Source organism: Pelophylax lessonae, assembly GCF_965119305.1.
Source record: "Pelophylax lessonae genome assembly, chromosome: 10".
NCBI classification, from domain to species: domain Eukaryota; kingdom Metazoa; phylum Chordata; class Amphibia; order Anura; family Ranidae; genus Pelophylax; species Pelophylax lessonae.
Window position 1 is genome coordinate 7845718 of NC_138777.1, and position 22202 is coordinate 7867919.

Consider the following 22202-nt stretch of genomic DNA (forward strand, 5'->3'; position numbering starts at 1 on the left):
TGGGATGGCGACAAACTACGGTCAATAGAGATCTCAATAGGCGAGGCTTTACATTTTTTTAACGGTTACCAGTTTAGAGTTAGAGTGTAGCTCTTTTTTTTTAATTATTGCTCACGCTCTAGCGATCGTGGCGATACCTCACATGTGTGGTTTAAACAGCGATTTAATTCGCGGCTCGACTGCCGTATACTTTTTTTTTTTTGTGCGCGAGCTAACGGTGACGGGGGCGGCTAAAATTTTAATTTTTTTTCCTATTTATTTTATTTTTCTTTTAACTTTATTACAGTTTTTTAAAAAAAAAAAATAAAATCTGATCCTTTTTTTGCTGTGACAAGCAATGTAAACATCCATTGTGACACCAATATGCAGAGACAGGTACTCTTTATGGAGGGATTGAGGGATCGAGGATCTAAAAGACCCCAAACCCCTCCACTACACTTTCATGTATGCAAAACACCGAAGCCGTTTTTTAAATTTGCAGTCTTTTGCAGTACAGTAACCCGGAAGTGATGTCATGGACGCCGCCCCCGGGTTACGTCATCGGAGACCTGATCGAAGCTGTTTCCGGCTTTGATCGGGACTCCATCCAGCTGGCGGATGTGGCGGCTGGGTGCTCGGGGCTCCCGGTGGGACGGGAGCCCCGAGCAAAGCCACGGAAGGCGGTGGGAGGGGGGGCGTCCCCTCCCGCTCACCCGGGTAACGATCGAGCGGCCCCCTAGCCGCATCGGTCGTTGCTGATGGAAAGCCGACCGTTGGCTGTAAACCAGCTAGAGGCATCATTCCAGTATACCCCCGCAAAGTCTGCCGACGTACCCCTACGTCACTTTGGGGTAAGTGGTTAAAGCGGAGTTTCGGCCTCAAAATAAAAAAAAAATCGATTTTGGGCCATCTGTTTGCTGAGGGCCACCTGAAAAAGAAATGGATGCTCCCGATTTTTTTTTTTTTTTTGAGTCACTTACCTTGTAATTGAAGAAAATATACTCACCTTCCTTCCACTTCCTCCCTCTGCGGCCGCAGCCCGCGCCATCTCTTCCGTTTAGATATGACTCCTGGGAGCTGAACGTCATCGCTCCCAGGAGTCAATGCGCCTGCATCGGCCCCACTCGTCACTTCCGGTGCAGGCATGGCATTCCCTGCTAAACAGGTTCTAGGCATGCCCAGAAGCTGTGCAGGGATGACGCTCATGCACCAGAAGTGACGAGCGGGGCCGGTGCAGTGCATTGTGGGACTCCTACGTCACCGTTGAGGACTCAGAAGAGGACGGCTTCAGCTGCCAACACCTGAGATGGCAGCGCTGGAGAAGAAATTTTCAAGGTAAGTATTTCTTCTAAAAGGTAAGTGCAACCTGGGACAGATCAGAGGATATCCATTGTGGAATGTACTAGCCCTGACTGTCCCGGGGGTATGTTTATCTAAATATGACCGCCCAAGGCCAGAACTCCACTTTAACTGCCGCTGTAGATTTACTGCGTCAGGTCAGCTGTGTTCCACGGAATGACGTACCTGTATGTCGATTCGGGGGACCGCTAGCAGGGGCGCGTGCGCGTAGTCAGAGGCGCGCGCGCCCATTGGCCACAAGGGGAGCCAATTAGTAAACACAGCCGACCGTTCTTCTCTCTGCAATGATCACAGAGCGCCTGTGATCCTTCTATATAGGAACACAGGTCTCTATAGTCATCTCAGAAGCCACGCCCCCACACAGTTAGAATTACTCCCCTAGGGTCACATTTAACCTATTGGTCACCTATACTGTTAACTCCTTCCCTGCCAGTGTCATTAGTACAGTGACAGTGCATATTTTTAGCACTGATTACTGTAGTAATGTCACTGGTGCCCCCAAAAATGTCAAAATTGTCAGTTAGGTCTGTGTGTGCTCCCGTTGTGGTCCTCTAAAAAATGTGCCACATCCCTTATTGGAAAGCAAAAATTGTAGTTCCCCTGGGGTGGGACTTTATAGGCACGATAGAATATTGATACAAAAGAAGTTGTATTAAAAAGGTATAATTTATTTAACATATACAATGTACAAAAGAAGAGACAAATATATCATGTTAAAAACATGAGCAAGCAAAAGTGGCATGTGCAGAATTTGGGAACTCAACCATCCAGTCCAAAGTGAGTTCCCGACGCGTTTCAAGGTCAATCACCTATTCATCAGGGGTAACTCTGGAATGTTTTATGGTTGGTTGCCCAACAAATAACAAAGTGCTTGCTAGAATAAAAACAGGAAGAAGTTGAGCCCAGCCGATGCTGCCTGTTCATGAAATGAGACCCATATGGATGATAATAGCCAGACACAAGGAGTTAATGGGCAATGTGTCCACGGGACACTCGGAACAACTGGAGTCCAAAGGGGCTTAGCAAACCAATCCAGACCAAATCTTGCTGTGGGGAGTAATTTAACATACCTCCTGTACGTTTGGGATTGTTTTTTTTTTTTCTAACACATACCAACATTTATAGATATCCTTCTGGATCAAACTCCTGATCAGTGGACATATTTGGATCTATGAAACGCGTAGAGTCCCAAAGATGCCAAGATATTTTATCATTAATATCAATAAAAATGACAAAAATCTTATTGAGATTTTTTTTAACAAACATATGTAGCAGAAAACAAATTGGCCTAAAATGTTAAAAATTTTTGATTTTTACTTTTTTTTTGGGGGGGGGGGGATTTCATATAAAAAAAAGGTGAAAAATATTGTTATTTTTGCAAAATTGTCGCTCTTTTTTTGTTTATAGCGCATGATCAAAAAATCGCACAGGTGATCAAATACCACCAAAAGAAAGCTCTGTTTGTGGGAAAACAAAGACGTCAATTTCATTTGGGTGCAGCATCGCACGAGCTCGCAATTGTCCGTTGAAGTCACGCAGTGCCGAATCGCAAAATAGGCCCTGGTCAGGAAGGGGGTAAAATCTTCCGGGGCTTAAGTGGTTAAGTGACCTGCATTTAAAGTCCCATGACCATTGCAATGTGTTCATATGTATATTGGGGGCTGGAGGCATGTCTTTTTGCATGCTTCAGATCATATCCTTCCTTATTTTTTTTTTGTATATCTGCAGTGTAAAATCATCTAAGGCACTGCTTCCTCTGACTGATAAATGATAAAAAAAAGAAAAAAATCAGTGCAAAAATACTCTCTATGTTTAATGCCCTAAAACATAAATACCACCAAAATGTTGTAACTGCAAAAAGTGAAATATGCTACAAATATTATTGTCAAATCCTCATAGCATCTACAGTGTGCAAAAATATTATCCAAAATATTTGTACAAATATATGTAAAAAATCTATATAAACTACCAGCAATTCATATATGTGACAAACTCAGAGCAATAAATAAGCATTAAATTCAGAAATATTAAAATATTAGTGATCATTAACCACCTTAAGACCCGGAAGGATTGCCCCCTTCCTGACCAGGCCCTATTTTGCGATTCGGCACTGTGTTACTTTAACAGACAATTGCGCGGTTGTGCGACACTGTACCCAAACTGAAAATTGACGTCCTTTTTTTCTCACAAATAGAGCTTTCTTTTGGTGGTATTTGATCACCTGTGCAATTTTTATTTTTGTGATATAAACAAAAAAAGAGCGACAATTTTGAAACAAAAAACAATAATTTTCACATTTTGCTACTACTAGTAAGAATAAAAAAACAATAAAAATGTCATAAATATTTCTTGTAGTTTGTAGACGCAATACATTTTGCGCAAACCAATCAAAATACGCTTATTGCGATATTATTTTACCAAAAATATGTAGCAGAAAACAAATTGGCCTAAAATGTTAAAAAATTTTGATTTTTTAATTTTTTTTTTTTTTGAGAATGTTATGTTGCAGAATTTAAAAAAAAAATTGTTCGTTTTTCAAAATTGTCGCTCTTTTTTGTTTATAGCGCAAAAAATTGCACAGGTGATCAAATACCACCAAAAAAAGTACTACTTGTGGGGGAAAAAAAGGACATAAATTGCGTTTGGGTACAGCGTCGCACGACCGCGCAATTGTCCGTTAAAGTAACGCAGTGCCGAATCGCAAAATAGGGCCTGATCATTAAGGCTACGTTCACATCTTGGTCTTGCTATTACAGGCGTTTTTTCAAGTGTTTTTATGGGTGTTTTTGCAGGCGATTTACAGGCGTTTTACAGGCGTTTTTTGTGCAGGAGTTTTTAGATTGAATAGAGACCAATGGAAAACGCCTGTAATCTGCCCAAAAAGAAGCTCATGTACTTTTTTGAGCGTTGGACGTTTTGCTCACGGCGTCAAAACGCTCAGATGTGAACAGGGGCCATTGAAATGAATAGGATTTGTCTTGTTGGGCGTTTTGAGAGCTGATCCTAGAGCAGAGAAACTCCCCAAAACCCCCCAAAACGCCTACATGTGAACGGAGCCTTAGGGGGAAAATCCTTCCGGTCTTAAAGTGGTTAATCTTACCTCTTTCCGGTCATTCTTCCATTTTATTAAACTTGCATTGATAAAAATATTCTGATCACTAGAATTAGATTTCTCAAATAATCCAACATCATTAGAGCAGAGAATAGATTTGTTGACTAATAAATGGTTTTGGATAACATATTGTGACACAAATTCTCCATCTTCATTAAAGTATTTATGTGAAGTGTTTTCGGAGAAGTAGTTTGAAGCTTGTATAAATCGGTGCAACTTCTGCAGAAGGACAAAAATGTAATTGAAGCTAAAATGCTGTCAGAATGTTTATACTGCTCTGAAATAACAGTGTCTATTTATGCAAATAAGCAAAGATCTGTAAATTCGGAGAATCTCCACTTATTTCCATAAATCATACAAAATGCAAGATCATTTTAGGTGACACTAAACTGAAGATAGAGGATACAATTCTGTGCAAAAATATATATATTTATTTAATACTTCAGTGCAAAATAAATGTCAAAAATATAATTGGTGATAAACACAAAGTTTCAATAAAATGCAATAAAATATATCACAAAGGTAATATGAGAATAAACACAAAGAATATTATCTCAGAATAATAAAGTGATCATAACCAAAGACTTTTAAAAATGATTGACAGTCTACATAAAAGATGGCAACCAATATGACAGATTTGACATGTGACTTCTCTCATCCAACAGATATTCAATTCCTAAGTTTTAAATACAGTTGCATGGATCAACATTGTTGGACCATGCCTTAAAAAGTCCAGATTGTTTTGATAAAATATGTTTCTATTTAGTTAAACTACCATAAAGAATACATCACAACTGAACCATTTTACTAAAAGCCAGAATCAGCTTAAAATCCCAAGATAAAAGAATTAAACCAATCATACTGCAGTTAGAATGATCTAACTTAAAATCTTGATGCTAACAGATTAGGTGATGTATCAGTTAGGTGCATCTAAATAAGGCAGATCAAATATCTAGAAGAAGAATAGAAACATACTTTAGCCCCGTACACACGTACCAATCGTCGGCCGACCGATCGGCCGTCTTTTGTCCAGGGCTGTCGGTGTCTGTTGAAAAGTGCAAAAGACTGCACACGAATTTTGTCGGCCAACAACAGCCGACTGCAGAAGTGATGTCATGTGATGGTTAACTTTCCCTGTGTTTTTTCTTTTCTGAGCATGCCCAGTCTTGCAAATCTGCTGTCTGTCGGCCGAATTTTGTACTGACTGGTGAACAATCGGCCGTTCTGGTGTAGGCATACAAAAATTTTAATGCCTGCATGACAGATTCTGTTCGGCCGAAAATGCGCTGTCGGCTGTCGGAAGCATCATACTAACAAGCCTACAATCGGCCGATCGGTTATCGGCCGAATCTTTACGGCCGACAATCGGTACGTGTGTACGGGCCATACACCAGCCAAATTTTGTTGTCTGAGAAGTCAACTTTTAAGCCCCCCCTGAAGTGTGGGCGGGGATCTCATTACCATATAATCTCCACGTCACTAAAAGCATCTAGTTACTATAATCAATTATTGGAAATTAAAATTAAACAACCACTAGGGACAGTGTTGTATTACTTATTAGATTCAGTGTAACATACGTCATAACATACAATAGCCCGCTATCCAAAAATAACCTCTTGACCTCTTGGCTAGTGAAGATCCATTAATTATTTGACCATGCCATATGCTGTCAGACATAGCGTCTGGTTTGTAATATTTATGATACCTTAAACACTTAAACACAAACTTCTCTGAAATGAGGTAATTAGTGACAAGATACACGTGTTCTTACACTTAATAAAAAAGAATTCTAAGTAAGATTACTACTGTAAGAATATAAACCCAAAATGTGATATAACATTCCTAAATATATATGTATATGCCTTACATAATATAATGACATAATGACATAATTATGGCTAATATCTTCTCACACATAATAATGTACAATATATAGTCTAAATGAACCTATTGTTCATCTTTAGAATACAGACAATTAAGAGATATCCCCCCCTTAACATCTGGTATAGCGTCGGGCTGACTGAGTCTTATCTAAAAAAACGTCAGTTTTCCACTTATTTATGACAAAAGAAAATAGAAATATCTGCTGAAATTATAAGACCCTATTGTAAGAGAAATTTTGTTTAACAAGTACATATGAACTCTCATTCACCTTTAAACAAGATGGAATCTATGCTGTTCACAATCTATATAAGACTGAATATACATGGCTTTTTAAATCAATTTTTTTAAAAAAATTTTATTATTTAATCCCCAATACACCTGACAATGCATTTTAATGGACCCTTGTTGAACCACGGACCTCGTGTTTCTGGAGGGCTGGAATTATTCCACACCATTACTAGCTGTGCTGTTAATATCTCCAGTGCTACCACTTCTCCACCTTCTCAGTATGCCCGGTATTTACTAAGCAGAGATATATAGTAACTAAGTAGAACTACTTCACTACAGTACTTATGTACCGAAAGGCAGTATCTGTACTTTCCTGGAGTAGAATTTATTTCTCCTACTTCCACTTTTACTTCACTACATTTTTTCAATGATTTCAATACTTCTACTCTGATATTTTTTTTTTTTGTGCTGCATAGTTACTCGTTACAATTATAAAAACTACCACTGCCAGAACAGTAGATGGCAGGTTTCATGAAGCTCAAAACACGTGTATTATCAGCGCATACGAAAATAAATGCTACTGTATGTATAAATAAAAGCTGCATTTGAAATAATAAAAAACAATATGATGTTCAAACTTTTGACTTCTTTCTTTAATAACTACATAACACAGTACTTGTACTTTTACTTTCAGTACTTGAGTAGCAAAATACTTAAGTACAAAAAATGTTGAATACTTTAGTACTTCTACTCAAGTCACTTTTTGATCGAGCACTTCCACTTCTACTCAAGTCACTTTTTGATCGAGCACTTCCACTTCTAATCAAGTATGGGTTTTCGAGTACTTTATACAACTCTGGTACTAAGGTTGGCAAACTGCTCTAAAGTCCACCCAACCTAATATCCCACCTCAGACAAAATATGGGACCTCAGACAAAAAAAATCATGTTGATTGGGAGAAGAGCCTTATCCTCACATTCTTGCCCCATTGGACATGGAGGCCTTTTGGGGAGACTTGTCAGGAATCTGGAACCTCCTTTAACCGCTTGCCGACCGCCGCAAGTAGATTTACTGCGGCGGTCAGCCCCTCACAGGCAAAGTGACGTATATATATACGTCACTAGCCTGTGAGGCTCTGGGGAGCGAGCGCGCGCCGCCAGCGGCGCGCTTCCGCTCCCGCGCGGTCACGGACACCCCCGCGCGTGTGGCCGGCGGACCCAATGTCCGCCGCTCACTCTGCGATCGTCGGGGGAGAGGGAGAAAGGCAGGCAGCTTGTGTAAACAAGCTGCCTGTCATTCTCCCCTGTGTAGAAACACTGATCATACGGTTCTACTATGTAGAACCGTTGATCAGTGTTCCTACAGCTCGAGCCACAGCCAATCACAGTTAGAATCACGCTCCTAGGGACACACACAGCCCCTCCCTTCCAAATAAAGTTAACCCCTTCACTGCCAGTGCAATTTTACAGTAACAGTGCATATATATAGCACTGATTACTGTAGAAATGTCACTTGTAACCCCAAAAGTGTAAAAAATGTCAGTCAAGGGTCCGATCTGTCCGCCCCAATGTCGCAGTACCGCAAAAAAAAATCGCAGATCGCCGCCATTACGCGTTAAGAAAAAAAAATGACAAAAATCTTTCCCTTAGTTAGTAAACGCGATAACTTTTGCGCAAACCAATCAAAATATGCTTTTTGTGATTTTTTTTACCAAACATATGTAGCATAAAACAAATTGGCCGAAAATGTAAAAAAATTTTGATTTTTACATTTTTTTTTGGGGGAGGGGGGAATTTCATATAAAAAAATGTGAAAAATATTGTTATTTTTGAAAAATTGACGCTCTTTTTTTGTCTATAGCGCGTGATCAAAAAATCGCACAGGTGATCAAATAACGTCAAAAGAAAGCTCTGTTTGTGGGGAAAAAAGGACGTCAAATTAGTTTAGGTACAGCGTAGCACGACCGTGCAATTGTCCGTTAAAGTCACGCAGTGCCGAATCGCAAAATACCCCCTGGTCGGAATGGGGTAAAATCTTCCGGGGCTTAAGTGGTTAAAATAAGGTGATATCCAGGCCCTTGCCTATGAATAAAAAAGGGGTACTTCTGGTTACCCAATCACAAGAAAAGTAAATAAAACACACACAAACAGTTCCTAATAAAAGCTGGTGGCTGTCATATGCAACAAGAGTAATGGCAGGAGGTACTGGTGGGACATTATGGCATCATTTATCATGACTGATTTTGGAGCTACATCCCTAGACAATGTGACTGATGTTGGATTTCATAGCAGGACAACACTTTCCAAGCAGGACTTATTATTAACGTTTTTTTGTGAATAGGCAACAAAGGGTACTATGCACTCCTTACTCACTCACATAGGGGGGGCTGGCTATCTGGGGCACCCTATCATAAAGGGGGCTTAAAGATTCTGATAAGTCTCCTTTCATCCACTGAACTAGGCAAGTGGTAATGAGGCCCTTTTTCCCCTAATAATAGGGACTAGGTGCCCTTTCAATGAGGTCTTGGCCAGGAACTATTCCAATATTGATAGCATATGGCCTGGTATGGTTCAGGAAGAGGTGGAAGTTGTACATTCATTGCTCCTCACTTTCCTGGCTGCTAAAATTCAGGCCTGGTATAAATTTTCTAAGGTGAACCTTTTTTTGGCCTGGGATCTCTCTCTATATCCATTTTGATTAAAAATAATTAAAATAATTAAACATGCCCCACGATGTGAATCCATCATCAATTACAATGAACAACACCTCAATGACATGCCAACCTGTGCCAATGATCCTCACCCACCAGACTCTCATTCCTATTAGGGATGGGCGAGTGATTCGGCACAAGCATCAGTTTGGGCCAAATATTTTCCCGTTCGCCCAACACCCGAATTTGCAGGTGTTTGCCCCAACGATGTGATGCCCTGAGCTTTGCCTAATCAGGGAACAATGCATGCTGGTTGTTAAGGAGCTTGGTCGGGAAGCCAGCTGTGGAGTCCTTAACAACCAATGAGTCATCAGCTGTCAATGGGTTTCCCCGCTGACAGCTGAACAATAAAAAAAATGTTGCCGGTTAAAATATTAAGAAAAAAATGCCATGGGGTCTGTGATGTCAGAAGGGAGTGGTGCCACCGGGTGACGTAGCTAGGTCATAAGAAGAACTGTCAAAGAGCAGAGCAGGCATTTGGCGGGAGGCCTCCCAGGAGGTGGAGTGTTTTTGATTTTTTTGTTTTTTTCGGGTCGGCAGGTAGCGTGATTGACAATGGATATACTTTGAGGGACACTATTTTTTATTTTTTAATAAAGGATTACTCAAAAACTGTCTCTTGTGTTTATTACTTTTTGTCACTTTTTTGGTGAATGGGTAGGGGTCCTATGCACCCGATACTTATTCACATGGGGGGGGGGCTTGATCTGGGGACCGCCTTGTTAAAGGGGGCTTCCAGATTCCGATAAACCCCTTTGCCCTCAGACCCCCACAACCACAGCCCAGGGTTGTAGGGAAGAGACACTTGTCCTCATCAACATGGTAACAAGGTGCTTTGGGGTGGTGGCCCCACCCCAAAGCACCCACCACCCCCCCCCCCCCAGGTTGAGGGCATGTGGCCTGGTATGGTTCAGGTCTGGGGGGCTTGTTTTCTCCTCCTTTTTCGACCTGCCGGCTCCTTGCCCGGATAATGGTCTGGTATGGATTTTGGGGGGACCCCACATTGTTTTTTTCTTTATTTTTTCAATAGCCGAGTGCAGGCAATTGCAACCGCAAGTCATTTTAAATGGTATTTGACTCATTTTTTTTCTTCAGAAATGTCATTTTTGCTGTAGCGTGTTTTATGCATGCTACAGATGTGCCACTTTACTGGCACATTAAGGAGACCCCCCAGGCACTATATTTAAAGGAATTTTTTCATTTTTATTGTTGCATAATTAAAATCACTGCTCCTGAAAAAACTATCCTTTTAAAAAAAAAAATATTGATACATGTCCCCCAGGGCAGTACCCGGACCTCCATACCCCCCATACATGGCCAATTTCTTGCATATAAGCCTTCAAAATGGGCACTTTTGATTTTTCCTGTTCGGCTCCCATAGACTTCAATGGGGTTCGAACATTTCCCCTGTTCAGGAGTTCTGCGAACCGAACAGAGGGGTGTTCAGCCCACCCTTATTCAAATTGAATGTCCACAAACTGGCTTGTGATGCTGGCCAACGTCATGTACCAATAGGGATGAGCCAAACCCTGGGTTTGGTTCAAGAAGGGTTTGGCAGTTTTCAAAGAAGTTCAGATGCCAATCCCAAATGCTTCTGAAATAATGGGAGTCAAATCTGTCAAATCAAAACCATGTATTTTCTTGGCCAATTGGCAAAGGGTTGTCAATGAATAGAATCAGGGGGTGGGCACTGTCCTGGGGAACAAAAAATTCAGTTCAGTTAGGAGCAGTGGTTTTTAAATGCTTGACATGAAGTCTTAAAACTGCCCAGTTCCTTTATATTCATGCCTGGAGGTGCACAGCGTCAATCCCAAAGATTCTGAGACCAGAGAGATCCCCATTATGGACCTATTTGAAATGCCAGGGTACTGAGTATTAGTCTTTGTCTTTATCCTTACTATTAATTGCTTAAAAAAAAAAAAACCTGGATTCTTTCCTAGGTGTAAATATTATAACTGGATACTAATATTTATAGGTAAAGTTGATCCAAGGAATAACCGATTGCCTCTCGGGGGATCAAGAAGGAATTTTTTCCTCTGCTGGAGCAAATTGGATCATGCTTTGCTGGGTTTATTCGCCTTCCTCTGGATCAACTGTGGGTATAGGATTGTGTACATGGGATTGTATGATCTTCTTTTCTCTTTTATTGGTTGAACTAGATGGACTTTTTTTCAACTTGAATGTAACTAATAATATTGCACTTGTCTTAACTAAATCTGACTCTCAAAGGACGTATTGTGCAACCTACATATAGAAGTCCACATGGGCATATCAGACCATATATAACATGTAAAGTGCCGCAATTGATAAACTGTCTAATCAGATGTTTCTTTCCATCGGTTGCTTGAACTTCCTTTTTTGCAGCGTCACAAGTAGGCACATACGCCTCCGTTTTTGACCCCGCATTTGTAAATACCCTTCTGGTTAAAAACACTCTTGGAGAGGCATTAGTGGGGAGTATAGTTTTGGGTACTGAATAGGTCTCAATAATAAAGACCAGTGGTCTGTTACTGTGATGCCAGTTGCCTGTGATGGAGTTGATTTTAAGTTGCTGGGAGCTTGAGAGTTGTTCCCAAGGCATCCTTCGGTGTGCTATGCATCTCACTATTGAGCGTTAACAAGGCAGCCCCCAGATCCCAGACACCCCCCCCCATGTGAATGAGTATCGGGTACATCATATCCCTACCCATTCACCAAAAAAAGTGTCAAAATGTAAGAAACACAGGCAACAGTTTTTGACAAATCCTTTATAATAAAAAAAAAGGAGAAAAAAAGTGTCCCTTGAAGTAAATCCATCGCCAATCACGACACCGGACGGACATGAAAAATAGAAAAAAAAGAAAGTGCTTCTGCCTCCTGGGAGGCCTCTCGACCAACTGCTCCCCCATTCGCTTTGACAGGTCTTATATATTCAAGGAACGGGGCCACCGGGTGATGTAACCAGGTGGCCCTGCCCCTTGCCTTTATAAGAACCTTTGTTTCCTGTGTTTCTTTTTTTGGTGAATGGATACAGGTATGATGTACCCAATACCCATTCACATGAAGGGGAGCCAGGATCTGGAGGCCCCCTTGCTTCCAGATTCAGATAAGTCCCCCCACCCACAGACCCCGACGACCACAGCCCAGGGTTGTCGGGAAGAGGCCCTTGTGCCCATCAACATGGGGACAAGGTGCTTTGGGGTGAGGGGGCGCAGAGCCCCCACAACCCAAAGCACCCACTCCCCCCTGTTAAGGGCATGTGGCCTGGTATAGTACAGGAGGGGGGCAGCTCGCTCATCCCTCCCTTTTCTTGACCTGCCATTGCTCCGTGCATTGCAGGGTGTTCATTGGGGGGAACATCCTGTAAATTTGGCTGTTCAGCAAAAGGCCCGAACAGGCAAAGGATCGGCACAAACTCATGCTCAAACCAAACCGTTCACCCATTCCTATTTACAAATATACTGTATATACATATATACCTGGTGCCCATCTGCTTGCTGGTGTGTCATATGCATAAGTGCAGAACTAAAATACCAATTTTCTTTTGTTTCGGATTCTTTACCTTACTAATTTTGTTTTGTTATTCGTTTCAGATTAAATTAAAAATTTTCGGTACGACTTGAAATCGAATCAGTCAAAAAATGATCGACCAACTTCTGTGTGAAGAATAGCTGGTTGTTAAGGATCGGGCCTGGAAGCCAGCCCCAGATCCTTAACAATTATATTTAGCAATGCTGGCAATGAAAAAAGAAAAAAAAACTGCGTGGGGTCCCCCCAATCTATATCAGACCCTTATCTGAGCATGCAGCCTGGCAGGCCATAAAAGGGGGAATGAGCCAGTGACCCCCCCCCTCCTGAACCATACCAGGTCATATACCCTCAACATAGGGGGTGTTTTCGGACAGAGGGGCTCTTCATGTTGATGGTTAAAAGGGCTTCTTCCCTGACCTGACCGGTGGTTGTGGGGGTGCGGGGGGACTTATCAGAATCTCGAATCCCCTTTTAACACGGGGGCCCCCAGATCCTGGCTAGTCCTATGTGAACGAGTATAAATTTGCACAGGTGATCAAATACCACCAAAGGAAAGCTCTGTTTGTGGGAAAAAAAGGACCTAAATTTCGTTTGGGTACAGCGTCGCATGACCGCGCAATTGTCAGTTAAAGTCGCACAGCGCCGAATCGCAAAAAGTGGCCCAGACGTAAGACAGCAAAATGCTCTAGTGGTAAAGTGGTTAAATTGAATGAATTTTTGTACAATAAAACCTATATTTTTAAGATAACACATGTATGTCATATATAGTACCTTTGGAAAATCCTATTGAAAATTAAATGGAAAAGGTTGAGATTTGAGGCTCAAGCATAACACATCCTCCATGTTTCACACCATGTATTTAATAATATTTGGAGGTGATGGTAAATCACATTACATTTCATAGGGGTTGAGCTATTCTCTAGTTTACCTGTTGATCTTACCAGAAATGCAGTGCCTATGTGAAATATAAACAATGTTACTGTATCTTTCTTATGTAAACTGCTAGCTCTATGAACCCCATTAAAAATGGGCACTAACAAAGGCAGAAATGTTTGAAGTCCAGCCTGGCCGGCAAACATAGCTTCCTCCATAGTTACAGTGGCGGAGTGAGCAAAACTACCCACACACGGGTATTTTGTTATTCATGGGATTACCAAGTTAATATAAAGGAAAAAAACAAATTCATTCTCCACCTCTAAGGTTTAGATATGATTACATTTATCTAGGATTCACTCACCTGGTATTTAAAGCTAAATAACTGACTTCCAGATGTTTGTGTCTTCAGGAATCCAAGCATATCATGTAAGGCAGTGGCCATAGAGTAAACCGCGAGATACACTTGGCGGGCATAGCCGCCATGCAAGAAGTGTTGGATATCAGTAATATGCTCTGTGCCATTGCACTCATGAAGTGACCTATTATACAAATATCTAAAGAGATTATTTTTTCTTTCATTTACAGAAGAACAACCAAATTCATTAATCCACAAGTCTTCAAGTAATTTGTCATTTGGCTTCTTATGAGGTTGGAATTCATTAGCAAAATTCTGAAATTCGGAAATATTTGTGGACTTGGCTCCAAAGGACAAACTACAATTAAATATTTCTGGGTGTTTATTAATGAGGACAATGCTTGTTGCCCAAGTAGGGGTGAGGATGACGGTTCTGTCATCTATATAACCTCTTATAAAATGTAAAATGTCAATCTCAAAATCAAACACTGTCCCACAAAGTACAATGACATTGACAGACACTTGTTTAATAGAATGTGCGTTTTCATCCAATACGGTATTTTGGGAGTTGTGGCCATTGATGTGAAAATCAAACATAATGCAAATTTTATAGAAAATCGCGACTTTCCTCAAAACCATGAGCTCTTCTCTCCCGTCGTCATCATCAGATCTAATAATTCCTATCCAGTTCCATCCAAAGTACTTCAGCATTTGAGCCAAGTTAGAATAAATTACAAAATAATTTTGTACCATCCGGAACAAGGTTGGGAAAACCCTCCTGTCTTTCAGTGATGGACCTGTTGCACCATAACTGATCTATAAAACATGAATTGACAATGCTAAAAAGTAGCACGATAACACAAAAACATGGTGGACCTGTCTGGTCAAACTTTACATTTCGGTTTTCAGCAGATGCATGGGCATCCGCAGAACTTTTTTCAGGAGGGGGGGGGCGTCATTTTAACCACTTTACCACCGGAGGATTTTGCTGTCTTACGTCTGGGCCACTTTTTGCGATTCGGCACTGTGCGAATTTAACTGACAATTGTGCGGTCATGCAACGCCGTACCCAAATGAAATGTTTGTTCTTTTTTTCCCACAAATAGAGCTTTCTTTTGGGGGTATTTGATCACCTGTGCGATTTTTTGATCATGCGCTATAATCAAAAAAAGAGCGATAATTTTGCAAAAATAACAATATTTTTCACATTTTTTTATATGAAATTCCCCAAAATAATTTAAAAATCAAAATTTTTTAAAATTTTTGGCTAATTTGTTTTCTGCTACCTATGTTTGGTAAAAAAAAATCACAATAAGCGTATTTTGATTGGTTTGCGCAAACGTTATTGCGTTTACTAACTAAGGGAAAGATTTCTGTCATTTTTGGTGTTTTTTTTTTAACGAGTAATGGCAGCGATCTGCAATTTTTTTTGCGGGACTGCGACATTTCGGCGGACAGATCGGACCCTTGACTGACATTTTTGACACTTTTGGGGGTACCAGTGACATTACTACAGTAATCAGTGCTATACATATGCACTGTTACTGTAAAAATGACACTGGCAGGGAAGGGGTTAATTTTATTGGAGAGGGAGGGGTTAATGTATGCCTGGTGCTTACTGACGTGTGTGGGGGGAGGTGACTGAGTGACACAGGGACAGATCGCAGGTTCAGCTATGCTGAACCCTGCAATATGACCCTGCATGTCACTTGGGAGATCCGCCCGCTTTGTTTACACAAGCGGGCGGATCTCCAGACTCGATTCCCCGACGATCGGGGAAGAGCAGCGGCGATCGCCGCCGCTCCTCCCCTGGCCCGACTCCCGCTGTGACTGAATACAGCGGGAGCGAGCGCCGCTGAAAGAAGGGGAGTGTCTGGCGACGTAGGTCTACGTCGCCAGACGTTATAGAGCCACTTTGCCGCAGTAGTGCTCTAGTGAGCAGTGCGGAAGTGGTTAAGGTCACTCATGCTCCGCCCCTTTTTGACAATGTCATGAAGGGGAGGGGCTTAGTCATTATCACATAAAGCGGTTTGAGAAACCTGATGCAAAGTGGATGAATGTTTGTTTGTAGACATTACTTGAACAGGGAACCCCAAAAAGATAGATAGATATGAGATAATGGGATCAACATAAGTAGTGAAGCAAGACGAACAATACTGTAGCTACAGCTATTAAGACAGAAAGAGATACTAGTGGAAAAGACAGATGAGCGGATGGACAGACAGAGCTTTTTCTTTATAACTGACCAAAACCAAAACTAGTTTCCCTAATGCTGAACAAATGTTTGCAGATAAATCACTGACCACCAATACGAGATATATGAGCAGGAAAGGTGCTTTGTAACTTTGATGGAAGTACATTCTCTTTAAATAGTGTTTTGGTTTTTTTTTATCTTTCTGTAGGTAGGTGCTAGTGAGAGAGTTTAGTTTTTGGCTCTGTCTGCCTATCAGAGGAGCAGCAGGTAAATCTATATTGCTTTCTGCCTACCAGAGAGCGGGATCTGTGAGTTAGATCTGCTTATAGTGCTCAGTGTGTGATTCATCTGTTCTAGAGAGTGTTTCACACTGGTCCAATAGGGAGGCATATTAGACAGTGGAGAAAACCTGACCAATGGGCACACAGGCTTTGATACAGCCCCAGCAATTGGCAGAGACTGGCTGTCTCGGTGCATTCTGGGGAGTTGTATATAAGCCAAGAGCACATGTGCTGCGGGGTCTTTGGCTGTTGAGCAGAGTCCCGGAGGGAGGGTGGCAGCGACCTCCTCCTCTGCGTTGTTGGCATGGGGACCAGAGGGAAGGAACTGAACCCAGAGGTGCAGGAGAGCTGACTGGAGGGGTAGAGACACTAGAAACCCTTGAAAACAGTATAGTGAGTACAGGGGATTGTGTCTAGGGGTCTGACCTGAGTGGGTCCACTCCAGTGTAGGATAGTCAGAGGACGGGTGTCAGACGAGTACTCAGATTGGGCAGGTGTGGAAAGCGGGGTCCCCCAGGGTTCTGTCCTGGGGCCAATTCTGTTTAATTTATTCATAAATGATCTAGAGGAGGGGATATCTAGTACAATCTCTGTATTTGCAGATGATACTAAACTAAGCAGGCCAATATCTTCCGGGCAGGATGTGGAAACCTTACAAGCGGACCTGAACAAAATTATGGGGTGGGCAACTACATGGCAGATGAGGTTTAATGTTGATAAATGTAAAGTAATGCACTTGGGTGCCAGAAAACAGAAAGCAAGCTACTCACTAGGGAGAGAACCTCTGGGTGAATCTAAGATGGAAAAGGACCTGGGGGTACTGGTAGACAACAGGCTTGGCAGTGGCATGCAATGCCAAGCTGCTGCAAGCAAAGCCAACAGAATACTGGGATGTATAAAAAAGGGGATTCACTCCAGAAATAAAGAGTTTACTCTCCCACTTTACAAGACTCTGGTCCGGCCACATCTGGAGTATGCTGTCCAGTTCTGGGCACCGGTCCTCAGGAAGGATGTGCTGGAACTGGAGAAAGTCCAGAGAAGGGCAACAAAAATAATTAGGGGAATGGAGGGCATCAGCTATGAGGAAAGACTACAAGCACTGAACCTTTTCTCTGTGGAGAAGAGACGACTGAGGGGGGATATGAAATCAGTGTACAAATACTGTACTGGCAGCCCTAGCATATGGAAAAACCTATTCAGAGAAAGGAAATACAATAAGAAGACACGTGGCCACTCACTAAGACTGGAGGAAAGGCGGTTTAACCTTAAAATACGCAGGGGGTTCTTCATTGTAAGAGCGGTAAGGATGTGGAATTCTCTTCCGCAAACAGTCGTATCAGCAGGGAGCATTGATAGTTTCAAAAAACTATTAGATGGGCACCTTAAAGACCACAACATACAGGGGTATACAATGTACAACATACAGGGGTATACAATGTACAACATACAGGGGTATACAATGTACAACATACAGGGGTATACAATGTACAACATACAGGGGTATACAATGTACAACATACAGGAGTATACAATGTACAACATACAGGGGGTATACAATGTATAACATACAGGGGTATACAATGTACAACATACAGGGGTATACAATGTACAACATACAGGGGTATACAATGTACAACATACAGCGGTATACAATGTACGGTTAACAGCAAACACACACACACATCATAGGTTGAACTGGATGGACTGGTGTCTTTTTTCAACCTCATTAACTATGTAACTATGTATATAAGTCATATAAGCCACTAACATGGTCATCTAGTGTTGCAATCTATGAAGTAAATGAGACAATTAAATTCTCTACATAAGTGGTCATCAGGTGTAACAAGTATCAGTTGTAACTGGAGATTGCCCTGACTGTTCATACCACTGCGACCAAGTTTGCCAGATATCACTAACTTGTAGATCTTGGGTTATTTAGACCCCATATCTGTCCTCTGGCCTCCAAACTATATGATCAAACCAAGATTGGTTTGATCAGATGCTTGTTCAAGCCGATAACGGCTTATTTACATGGGATCGAAACTGGAAGTAACCAAATTCTCATCACTTCCGGGTTCTGATGTCACACAGTGGGAAGAATCACATGCTACTAGTCACATCCTAATGGCAGTAAAGGCTGTGGTGGGACCCCTTTCCACTGCCTGTAAAAAGGAATCCAGTGGCTTCTTAGCCACTAGGATTACTTTTACTTTGTGCAGAATTGCTGGGGCTAATAAAAAAAAAATGATATCTTGATCATTGCTGCAATGATGACTGAGTATCACCCTTCCTTTTCAGCGACGTACAATTTGGGATTGGTTTGGGGGTGGTAAAAATACAGCTCTGCTGCAACTTAACTGCTCCCCCAAATGAAGTGTAAAGTAGCAACTCACTGTGTCTTATGATCATCAGCATTACAATAATCACACAGGCAACACAGTAAGCAGCTGCTTTATCATGGCTGTTAGATACTGACTTTGTTAACTCATGGCTGTACTGTGTTACAGATTGTAACACAGTACAGCCATAACAAAGTCCACACCCAAAAGTAATGTGACAGCGAGCCATGATGTGTGGCTTATTGTAATGCTGATGATATCCTGCTGTGCTTACTGTGGGATTATTATAATGCTAATTACAATGATGATAACCTCCTGTAAGCAAAATAATAGAACACAGTGAGGATTCAATGCTCTATTCTTCACTCACTGTGTCCATTGCAGCTATGCGCTCCTCCTACTGTTCCCTGTCAGCTGTCTGCCTCCTCACATCTCAGTACCTGAGGACGGGAGCCGAAAGCCAGGCGGAGATTCATAGTATCACTCAGCCGGCCGGGACTAATTGAATAGGGGGGTAGCATAATGTACATGCACCCCGAAAATGAAGAAATAGTCCCTCCACTGCACTCATCTCCTGGGCCCCTCTGTTGACCTGATGGGGCCCAAGAAAATGTAATATCCCCCTCCAAAAAAGTAGGAGCAGGGAGACATTTGGCAAGTCTTTATGTTTTTTTAAAGCAGTATGGAAATGTAATGCTGCCTGGGCCCCGCTGTGTAGCTGGTGGCAGCAGGCCCGGTACAACAGGGCCAGCTGTCAGAAGGGGAGAGGACACAGAGAGAGGAGGGAGCCGGCAAATCACTTGGTGAGGCGGCCATCCCATAGTTGCCAACATTTAACCACTTGCCAACCGCCGCACGACTATCTACGTCGGCGGTCAGCCCCTCACAGGCAAAGTGACGTAGGGCTACGTCGCTAGCCTGTGAGGGTTTTGGGAGCGAGCGCGCGCCGCCAGAGGCGCGCTCCCCCTCCCGCGTGGTCACGGACCCCCCCGCGCGTGTGACCGGCGGACCCGATGTCCGCCGGTCACTCTGCGATCGGCGCGGGAGAGGGAGAAAGTCAGGCGGCTAATGTAAACAAGCCGCCTGTCATTCTCCCCGGTGTGTGAATGATGATCATATGGTTCTACTATGTAGAACCGTTTTTGATCACTGTTCATACATCTCAAGCCACAGCCAATCACAGTTAGAATCACGCCCCTAGGGACACACATAGCCCCTCCCTCTCAAAAAAAGTTAACCCCTTCACTGCCAGTGTATTTTTACAGTAACAGTGCAAAAAAATCGCAGATCGCCGCCATTACGCGTTAAAAAAAAAAACAACAAAAATGACAAAAATCTTTCCCTTTGTTAGTAAACGCGATAACTTTTGCGCAAACCAATCAAAATACGCTTTTCGCGATTTTTTTTACCAAACATAGGTAGCATCAAACAAATTGGCCGAAAATGTTAAAAAATTTTGATTTTTACATTTTTTTGGGGGGGAATTTCATATAAAAAAATGTGAAAAATATTGCTATTTTTGCAAAATTGACGCTCTTTTTTTGATTATAGCGCATGATCAAAAAATCGCACAGGTGATCAAATACCACCAAAAGAAAGCTCTGTTTGTGGGAAAAAAAGGACGCCAAATTCGTTTAGATACAGCGTCGCATGACCGCGCAATTGTCCGTTAAAGTCACGCAGCGCCGAATTGCAAAATACCCCCTGGTCAGGAAGGGGGTAAAATCTTCCGGGGCTTAAGTGGTTAAAAAAAGTTTGTGTCCAGAAAGCTGATGTGGGCGGAGCATTACTTTAATGAGGGGCAGGGCATTCATTGAATATAGGCGTGGCTACACAAGAAGGCTAATCATGTGCTTCCACCAGGGATCTGACAGCAATGAAATTGTTAATTATGTCCAGCCACCAGGGATCTGCTGGCAATAAAAGGGCTAATCGTGGCTCTAGCCACCAGGGATCTTAGGTTAGTAAGATCCCTGGTGGCTAGAGACATGATCAGGGGCGTAACTACAGGGGTTGCAGGGGTTGCAATCGCTACCGGGCCCCATGCTCCAGGGGGCCCGGTAGCAAACCAGTGGGTGAACTTCCAGGATCGCAAAGGTCACACTTGCGACCAGACCCTGGCATTGCACCACTGTGGGGAGGCCCCAAGATTGCAGGAAGGGGGCCCACAAGATTGCAGGAAGGGGGCCCACTGCAGAACTTGTGAAAGAATCCTGCTGCGGGACTGTAATAAAAGGCCATGCGACAAGTGTAAAGAGCCCCAGGATTAGTGGGAAGAGCCCTGGGCTTGAAGGTAAGGGCCCCGGCTAGGGGTCTGGGGGGCCCTTCATGGTTTCTTGCATCAGGGCCCTGAAGGTTCTAGTTACGCCTCTGGACATGATTAACCTTTTTATTGCCAGCAGATCCTTGCTGGCCTGGTGGCTGAACATAATTATTTCTTTGCTGTCAGATCTCTGATGGAAGCACATGATTAACCCTTTCTTTGATGGCTGAGCCCTGGTAGAAATGCATGATTATCTCTTTATTCTAGCTATAAAAGAGGTAAATCTGCATTTCCAAGAGGGATCTGCTAGCAATGAAATGGTTAATAATCATGACTTCCAACACACAGATCTTGTAGCAAAGGGTTGATCACACATTTCCAACTCATCTGCCAGCAATAAGAGGGTGAATGTCCAGTCATCAGGGATCACCTTCTAAGATTGAATGGACAAGGCACTGCCTCCATTGCCCCCCAGCAAAACACTGCCTGAAAATGTGCCCCCCTTCCCTCATTATAACTCCTAGAACCTCCTCCCCATTGTTTGTGCAGTTACAGTAGCTTCACACCATCTTCTTCCTCATTCTCCTATTATGGCAGGAGTACATGCTGAGGCAGACCTGGGGTTTTTCAGCAGCCCACCCGTGCACACAAGCAATAGATATTCAGAAGCTGATGCCTGTGAGAAAACGTCCCACCCACTCCCCCTTCTGTACAGCGGCTACTAATGGAGAGAAAAGGTACTGCAAGCTTGCATCCATAGACTGTCAGGCTGATGGCAAATACGATCTGATCGGCACACGGAGGTTTGCATTCCAGGCATTCCAGGGGGGGGGGGGCACTCGCCCTCCCTTGCCCTCCCTTGCGGACGCCCATGAGCAGATGATTTTTTTTTTTAAATTAGCGATGGCAACGACACGTCACACACTAACCCCCATGATAACTATCAGGCCAAGAGAGAACATGCTGATAATCACGTTTTTGTAAAAGATATAAAAATAAATAACTACAGAAGAACCCAAATTAGACTTGAACCTGCTCACAATATAAACGGAGTCAGCTTCAATTCTAAAATAAAAAAGGTTTTACTCACCTGTGCATACTGATAAAAAGCC

The 22202-nt window shown here is 42.5% G+C and overlaps 1 protein-coding gene across 1 annotated transcript in view; it reads left to right on the top strand.

Moving 5' to 3' along the window:
• Positions 1 to 14650: 14650 nt before the first annotated feature.
• The window catches only part of LOC309565571 (small ribosomal subunit protein uS2-like), a gene marked incomplete at its 5' end in the record, with an annotated part of 47965 nt that continues 40413 nt past the window's right edge, over positions 14651 to 22202 (top strand). Inside the window, one exon of the mRNA XM_082270526.1 lies at positions 14651 to 14712. Within this exon, the coding sequence (XP_082126652.1) occupies positions 14651 to 14712 (62 nt within the window). The remainder of the gene's footprint in view (positions 14713 to 22202) is intronic.